At 62.1% G+C, this 7,933-nt stretch overlaps 1 protein-coding gene across 1 annotated transcript in view; it reads left to right on the top strand.

Moving 5' to 3' along the window:
* The first annotated feature begins 1,256 nt into the window (after positions 1–1,256).
* Positions 1,257–7,933, top strand: part of LOC124605908 (mucin-19-like) — a 13,199-nt gene continuing 6,522 nt past the window's right edge. Inside the window, exons 1-4 of the mRNA XM_047137860.1 lie at positions 1,257–3,408; positions 3,456–4,286; positions 4,334–6,373; positions 6,421–7,861. Coding sequence (XP_046993816.1) covers positions 1,257–3,408; positions 3,456–4,286; positions 4,334–6,373; positions 6,421–7,861 — 6,464 coding nt within the window. The remainder of the gene's footprint in view (positions 3,409–3,455; positions 4,287–4,333; positions 6,374–6,420; positions 7,862–7,933) is intronic.

Genomic DNA, 7,933 nt, shown 5'->3' with positions numbered 1-7,933 from the left:
ACAGATCAGATTGTCGTTGCAGACCAATAAGATTAAAACCCACCTGAACTCTAAACATCAGAACGTGGAAACATCAAAAGCTAATCTAACAATGCTCAAAACTTACTACAGATCAAGAAGACTTAACCCTTAACTGGTCTAGTGGGGTCTCACAGACCCCAGGACTTTTTTTCTACACGTACCTCTATATCTAGGCAACAGATGGCGATGGCGGTTTTGGTATTCTCTATGATTGTAATCAAAGCAGTTTTAGGTCTGTTATACTTGGCAGGTGTATTGAAATTAGGAAACGAAAGATGTTTCTAGTCTTTTTGCTTCAGATAGTACAGGTAGAGAGATCTTCTGGGCCACTATGAGTGTCAAGAGATTTTTGTTCATTCTTGCAGCCTTGCCGTTTCACTGTACCCAGACACGAGTAGAGCGAAGGGAGAGAAATAAACTTGCTCCTATTCGTGAAATTTGGGATGCATTCATCCATAATTGTATTCAGTATTTTGTTGTTGGAAGCTTTGTGACCGTTGACGAAATGCTGGTACCATTTCGGCGACGATGCCCTTTTAAAATGCACATGCCTAAAACACCTAATAAATGTGGAATAAAAGTTCTATGCCTCGCAGATTCCAGGGACTTTTATATCAATAACGCTTTCATTTATATTGGTTCAGAAAGTGCGTTGGCACTGACATATTTCTGCGAACTTGAAACAGTGCTGTGAATAATTGAACCCATGCAAGGGACAAATCGTAATGTGACTGTCGACAATTAGTTCACCTCCATTGAACTTTCTGAGAAATAGAAAACACAGCTCACTATCCTGGGAACAGTGACAGCCAACAAACCTGAAATTCAAAACTAGAGGGCCTAGACAAATTGGATCTACTCTTTGGACATAATGCAGACCTCACACTTCGTTCACATGTTCCGAAGAACAACAACAAAGCAGTTATTTTATTGTCCAGCATGCATCACTACCATAAGATAACAGACTCTGTAGTTGATTATCATTGTAGTTTTTCCAAAGAGACAAAGGGTGGGCCAGATAGCCTTGACCAGCTGTGTGGTACATACACCACTTCGACATGAACAAGGAGATGTCCAATATTACGAAGAAAATAGCCATAGGTCATTGCTGCTGTAAACAGTGCTATTGTGTGATACTGCAAGCCTAATTCAACAGCACAGTAGGTGCCAAGAAGGAAATTTTAGACTGCATTAGGCATGCCACTTATCAAAGAGCATATGAATAGACATGAAACATGCTATCATACAAGGGAGTTGCAGCAAGTTGTTGCAAAAAAAATAGAGGTGGAGACGAAAACGTAGAGAGTCCAGAGCCGTGTGTCAGAAAGTGGCGTTGTCAGTTGTGCCCTCGAGAAAACGACAAAGGAATTTTCTTCTATGGAGTGTCACCGGGAGTGTCACCGGGAGTGTCACCGGGAGTGTCACCGGGAGTGTCACCGGGAGTGTCACCGGGAGTGTCACCGGGAGTGTCACCGGGAGTGTCACCGGGAGTGTCACCGGGAGTGTCACCGGGAGTGTCACCGGGAGTGTCACCGGGAGTGTCACCGGGAGTGTCACCGGGAGTGTCACCGGGAGTGTCACCGGGAGTGTCACCGGGAGTGTCACCGGGAGTGTCACCGGGAGTGTCACCGGGAGTGTCACCGGGAGTGTCACCGGGAGTGTCACCGGGAGTGTCACCGGGAGTGTCACCGGGAGTGTCACCGGGAGTGTCACCGGGAGTGTCACCGGGAGTGTCACCGGGAGTGTCACCGGGAGTGTCACCGGGAGTGTCACCGGGAGTGTCACCGGGAGTGTCACCGGGAGTGTCACCGGGAGTGTCACCGGGAGTGTCACCGGGAGTGTCACCGGGAGTGTCACCGGGAGTGTCACCGGGAGTGTCACCGGGAGTGTCACCGGGAGTGTCACCGGGAGTGTCACCGGGAGTGTCACCGGGAGTGTCACCGGGAGTGTCACCGGGAGTGTCACCGGGAGTGTCACCGGGAGTGTCACCGGGAGTGTCACCGGGAGTGTCACCGGGAGTGTCACCGGGAGTGTCACCGGGAGTGTCACCGGGAGTGTCACCGGGAGTGTCACCGGGAGTGTCACCGGGAGTGTCACCGGGAGTGTCACCGGGAGTGTCACCGGGAGTGTCACCGGGAGTGTCACCGGGAGTGTCACCGGGAGTGTCACCGGGAGTGTCACCGGGAGTGTCACCGGGAGTGTCACCGGGAGTGTCACCGGGAGTGTCACCGGGAGTGTCACCGGGAGTGTCACCGGGAGTGTCACCGGGAGTGTCACCGGGAGTGTCACCGGGAGTGTCACCGGGAGTGTCACCGGGAGTGTCACCGGGAGTGTCACCGGGAGTGTCACCGGGAGTGTCACCGGGAGTGTCACCGGGAGTGTCACCGGGAGTGTCACCGGGAGTGTCACCGGGAGTGTCACCGGGAGTGTCACCGGGAGTGTCACCGGGAGTGTCACCGGGAGTGTCACCGGGAGTGTCACCGGGAGTGTCACCGGGAGTGTCACCGGGAGTGTCACCGGGAGTGTCACCGGGAGTGTCACCGGGAGTGTCACCGGGAGTGTCACCGGGAGTGTCACCGGGAGTGTCACCGGGAGTGTCACCGGGAGTGTCACCGGGAGTGTCACCGGGAGTGTCACCGGGAGTGTCACCGGGAGTGTCACCGGGAGTGTCACCGGGAGTGTCACCGGGAGTGTCACCGGGAGTGTCACCGGGAGTGTCACCGGGAGTGTCACCGGGAGTGTCACCGGGAGTGTCACCGGGAGTGTCACCGGGAGTGTCACCGGGAGTGTCACCGGGAGTGTCACCGGGAGTGTCACCGGGAGTGTCACCGGGAGTGTCACCGGGAGTGTCACCGGGAGTGTCACCGGGAGTGTCACCGGGAGTGTCACCGGGAGTGTCACCGGGAGTGTCACCGGGAGTGTCACCGGGAGTGTCACCGGGAGTGTCACCGGGAGTGTCACCGGGAGTGTCACCGGGAGTGTCACCGGGAGTGTCACCGGGAGTGTCACCGGGAGTGTCACCGGGAGTGTCACCGGGAGTGTCACCGGGAGTGTCACCGGGAGTGTCACCGGGAGTGTCACCGGGAGTGTCACCGGGAGTGTCACCGGGAGTGTCACCGGGAGTGTCACCGGGAGTGTCACCGGGAGTGTCACCGGGAGTGTCACCGGGAGTGTCACCGGGAGTGTCACCGGGAGTGTCACCGGGAGTGTCACCGGGAGTGTCACCGGGAGTGTCACCGGGAGTGTCACCGGGAGTGTCACCGGGAGTGTCACCGGGAGTGTCACCGGGAGTGTCACCGGGAGTGTCACCGGGAGTGTCACCGGGAGTGTCACCGGGAGTGTCACCGGGAGTGTCACCGGGAGTGTCACCGGGAGTGTCACCGGAGTGTCACCGGGAGTGTCACCGGGAGTGTCACCGGGAGTGTCACCGGGAGTGTCACCGGGAGTGTCACCGGGAGTGTCACCGGGAGTGTCACCGGGAGTGTCACCGGGAGTGTCACCGGGAGTGTCACCGGGAGTGTCACCGGGAGTGTCACCGGGAGTGTCACCGGGAGTGTCACCGGGAGTGTCACCGGGAGTGTCACCGGGAGTGTCACCGGGAGTGTCACCGGGAGTGTCACCGGGAGTGTCACCGGGAGTGTCACCGGGAGTGTCACCGGGAGTGTCACCGGGAGTGTCACCGGGAGTGTCACCGGGAGTGTCACCGGGAGTGTCACCGGGAGTGTCACCGGGAGTGTCACCGGGAGTGTCACCGGGAGTGTCACCGGGAGTGTCACCGGGAGTGTCACCGGGAGTGTCACCGGGAGTGTCACCGGGAGTGTCACCGGGAGTGTCACCGGGAGTGTCACCGGGAGTGTCACCGGGAGTGTCACCGGGAGTGTCACCGGGAGTGTCACCGGGAGTGTCACCGGGAGTGTCACCGGGAGTGTCACCGGGAGTGTCACCGGGAGTGTCACCGGGAGTGTCACCGGGAGTGTCACCGGGAGTGTCACCGGGAGTGTCACCGGGAGTGTCACCGGGAGTGTCACCGGGAGTGTCACCGGGAGTGTCACCGGGAGTGTCACCGGGAGTGTCACCGGGAGTGTCACCGGGAGTGTCACCGGGAGTGTCACCGGGAGTGTCACCGGGAGTGTCACCGGGAGTGTCACCGGGAGTGTCACCGGGAGTGTCACCGGGAGTGTCACCGGGAGTGTCACCGGGAGTGTCACCGGGAGTGTCACCGGGAGTGTCACCGGGAGTGTCACCGGGAGTGTCACCGGGGGAGTGTCACCGGGAGTGTCACCGGGAGTGTCACCGGGAGTGTCACCGGGAGTGTCACCGGGAGTGTCACCGGGAGTGTCACCGGGAGTGTCACCGGGAGTGTCACCGGGAGTGTCACCGGGAGTGTCACCGGGAGTGTCACCGGGAGTGTCACCGGGAGTGTCACCGGGAGTGTCACCGGGAGTGTCACCGGGAGTGTCACCGGGAGTGTCACCGGGAGTGTCACCGGGAGTGTCACCGGGAGTGTCACCGGGAGTGTCACCGGGAGTGTCACCGGGAGTGTCACCGGGAGTGTCACCGGGAGTGTCACCGGGAGTGTCACCGGGAGTGTCACCGGGAGTGTCACCGGGAGTGTCACCGGGAGTGTCACCGGGAGTGTCACCGGGAGTGTCACCGGGAGTGTCACCGGGAGTGTCACCGGGAGTGTCACCGGGAGTGTCACCGGGAGTGTCACCGGGAGTGTCACCGGGAGTGTCACCGGGAGTGTCACCGGGAGTGTCACCGGGAGTGTCACCGGGAGTGTCACCGGGAGTGTCACCGGGAGTGTCACCGGGAGTGTCACCGGGAGTGTCACCGGGAGTGTCACCGGGAGTGTCACCGGGAGTGTCACCGGGAGTGTCACCGGGAGTGTCACCGGGAGTGTCACCGGGAGTGTCACCGGGAGTGTCACCGGGAGTGTCACCGGGAGTGTCACCGGGAGTGTCACCGGGAGTGTCACCGGGAGTGTCACCGGGAGTGTCACCGGGAGTGTCACCGGGAGTGTCACCGGGAGTGTCACCGGGAGTGTCACCGGGAGTGTCACCGGGAGTGTCACCGGGAGTGTCACCGGGAGTGTCACCGGGAGTGTCACCGGGAGTGTCACCGGGAGTGTCACCGGGAGTGTCACCGGGAGTGTCACCGGGAGTGTCACCGGGAGTGTCACCGGGAGTGTCACCGGGAGTGTCACCGGGAGTGTCACCGGGAGTGTCACCGGGAGTGTCACCGGGAGTGTCACCGGGAGTGTCACCGGGAGTGTCACCGGGAGTGTCACCGGGAGTGTCACCGGGAGTGTCACCGGGAGTGTCACCGGGAGTGTCACCGGGAGTGTCACCGGGAGTGTCACCGGGAGTGTCACCGGGAGTGTCACCGGGAGTGTCACCGGGAGTGTCACCGGGAGTGTCACCGGGAGTGTCACCGGGAGTGTCACCGGGAGTGTCACCGGGAGTGTCACCGGGAGTGTCACCGGGAGTGTCACCGGGAGTGTCACCGGGAGTGTCACCGGGAGTGTCACCGGGAGTGTCACCGGGAGTGTCACCGGGAGTGTCACCGGGAGTGTCACCGGGAGTGTCACCGGGAGTGTCACCGGGAGTGTCACCGGGAGTGTCACCGGGAGTGTCACCGGGAGTGTCACCGGGAGTGTCACCGGGAGTGTCACCGGGAGTGTCACCGGGAGTGTCACCGGGAGTGTCACCGGGAGTGTCACCGGGAGTGTCACCGGGAGTGTCACCGGGAGTGTCACCGGGAGTGTCACCGGGAGTGTCACCGGGAGTGTCACCGGGAGTGTCACCGGGAGTGTCACCGGGAGTGTCACCGGGAGTGTCACCGGGAGTGTCACCGGGAGTGTCACCGGGAGTGTCACCGGGAGTGTCACCGGGAGTGTCACCGGGAGTGTCACCGGGAGTGTCACCGGGAGTGTCACCGGGAGTGTCACCGGGAGTGTCACCGGGAGTGTCACCGGGAGTGTCACCGGGAGTGTCACCGGGAGTGTCACCGGGAGTGTCACCGGGAGTGTCACCGGGAGTGTCACCGGGAGTGTCACCGGGAGTGTCACCGGGAGTGTCACCGGGAGTGTCACCGGGAGTGTCACCGGGAGTGTCACCGGGAGTGTCACCGGGAGTGTCACCGGGAGTGTCACCGGGAGTGTCACCGGGAGTGTCACCGGGAGTGTCACCGGGAGTGTCACCGGGAGTGTCACCGGGAGTGTCACCGGGAGTGTCACCGGGAGTGTCACCGGGAGTGTCACCGGGAGTGTCACCGGGAGTGTCACCGGGAGTGTCACCGGGAGTGTCACCGGGAGTGTCACCGGGAGTGTCACCGGGAGTGTCACCGGAGTGTCACCGGGAGTGTCACCGGGAGTGTCACCGGGAGTGTCACCGGGAGTGTCACCGGGAGTGTCACCGGGAGTGTCACCGGGAGTGTCACCGGGAGTGTCACCGGGAGTGTCACCGGGAGTGTCACCGGGAGTGTCACCGGGAGTGTCACCGGGAGTGTCACCGGGAGTGTCACCGGGAGTGTCACCGGGAGTGTCACCGGGAGTGTCACCGGGAGTGTCACCGGGAGTGTCACCGGGAGTGTCACCGGGAGTGTCACCGGGAGTGTCACCGGGAGTGTCACCGGGAGTGTCACCGGGAGTGTCACCGGGAGTGTCACCGGGAGTGTCACCGGGAGTGTCACCGGGAGTGTCACCGGGAGTGTCACCGGGAGTGTCACCGGGAGTGTCACCGGGAGTGTCACCGGGAGTGTCACCGGGAGTGTCACCGGGAGTGTCACCGGGAGTGTCACCGGGAGTGTCACCGGGAGTGTCACCGGGAGTGTCACCGGGAGTGTCACCGGGAGTGTCACCGGGAGTGTCACCGGGAGTGTCACCGGGAGTGTCACCGGGAGTGTCACCGGGAGTGTCACCGGGAGTGTCACCGGGAGTGTCACCGGGAGTGTCACCGGGAGTGTCACCGGGAGTGTCACCGGGAGTGTCACCGGGAGTGTCACCGGGAGTGTCACCGGGAGTGTCACCGGGAGTGTCACCGGGAGTGTCACCGGGAGTGTCACCGGGAGTGTCACCGGGAGTGTCACCGGGAGTGTCACCGGGAGTGTCACCGGGAGTGTCACCGGGAGTGTCACCGGGAGTGTCACCGGGAGTGTCACCGGGAGTGTCACCGGGAGTGTCACCGGGAGTGTCACCGGGAGTGTCACCGGGAGTGTCACCGGGAGTGTCACCGGGAGTGTCACCGGGAGTGTCACCGGGAGTGTCACCGGGAGTGTCACCGGGAGTGTCACCGGGAGTGTCACCGGGAGTGTCACCGGGAGTGTCACCGGGAGTGTCACCGGGAGTGTCACCGGGAGTGTCACCGGGAGTGTCACCGGGGTCCGGGTCACCGGGAGTGTCACCGGGAGTGTCACCGGGAGTGTCACCGGGAGTGTCACCGGGAGTGTCACCGGGAGTGTCACCGGGAGTGTCACCGGGAGTGTCACCGGGAGTGTCACCGGGAGTGTCACCGGGAGTGTCACCGGGAGTGACACCGGGAGTGTCACCGGGAGTGTCACCGGAGAGTCCACCGGGAGTGTCACCGGGAGTGTCACCGGGAGTGTCACCGGGGAGTGTCACCGGGAGTGTCACCGGGAGTGTCACCGGGCAGTGTCACCGGGAGTGTCACCGGGAGTGTCACCCCGGAGTGTCACCGGGAGTGTCACCGGGAGCGTCACGGGAGTGTCACCGGGAGTGTCACCGGGAGTGTCACCGGGAGTGTCACCGGGAGTGTACACCGGGTGTGTCACCGGGAGTGTCAACGGGAGTGTCACGGGAGTGTCACCGGGAGTGTCAACGGTGAGTGTCACGGGAGTGTCACGGGAGTGTCACCGGAGTGTCACCGGGTGTGTCACCGGGAGTGTCCGGGAG

The sequence above is a fragment of the Schistocerca americana genome, chromosome 3, assembly GCF_021461395.2.
Source record: "Schistocerca americana isolate TAMUIC-IGC-003095 chromosome 3, iqSchAmer2.1, whole genome shotgun sequence".
Taxonomy (NCBI): domain Eukaryota; kingdom Metazoa; phylum Arthropoda; class Insecta; order Orthoptera; family Acrididae; genus Schistocerca; species Schistocerca americana.
The sequence above is the reverse complement of the archived record's forward strand: the minus strand, read 5'-3'. Positions and strand labels throughout refer to the sequence as shown.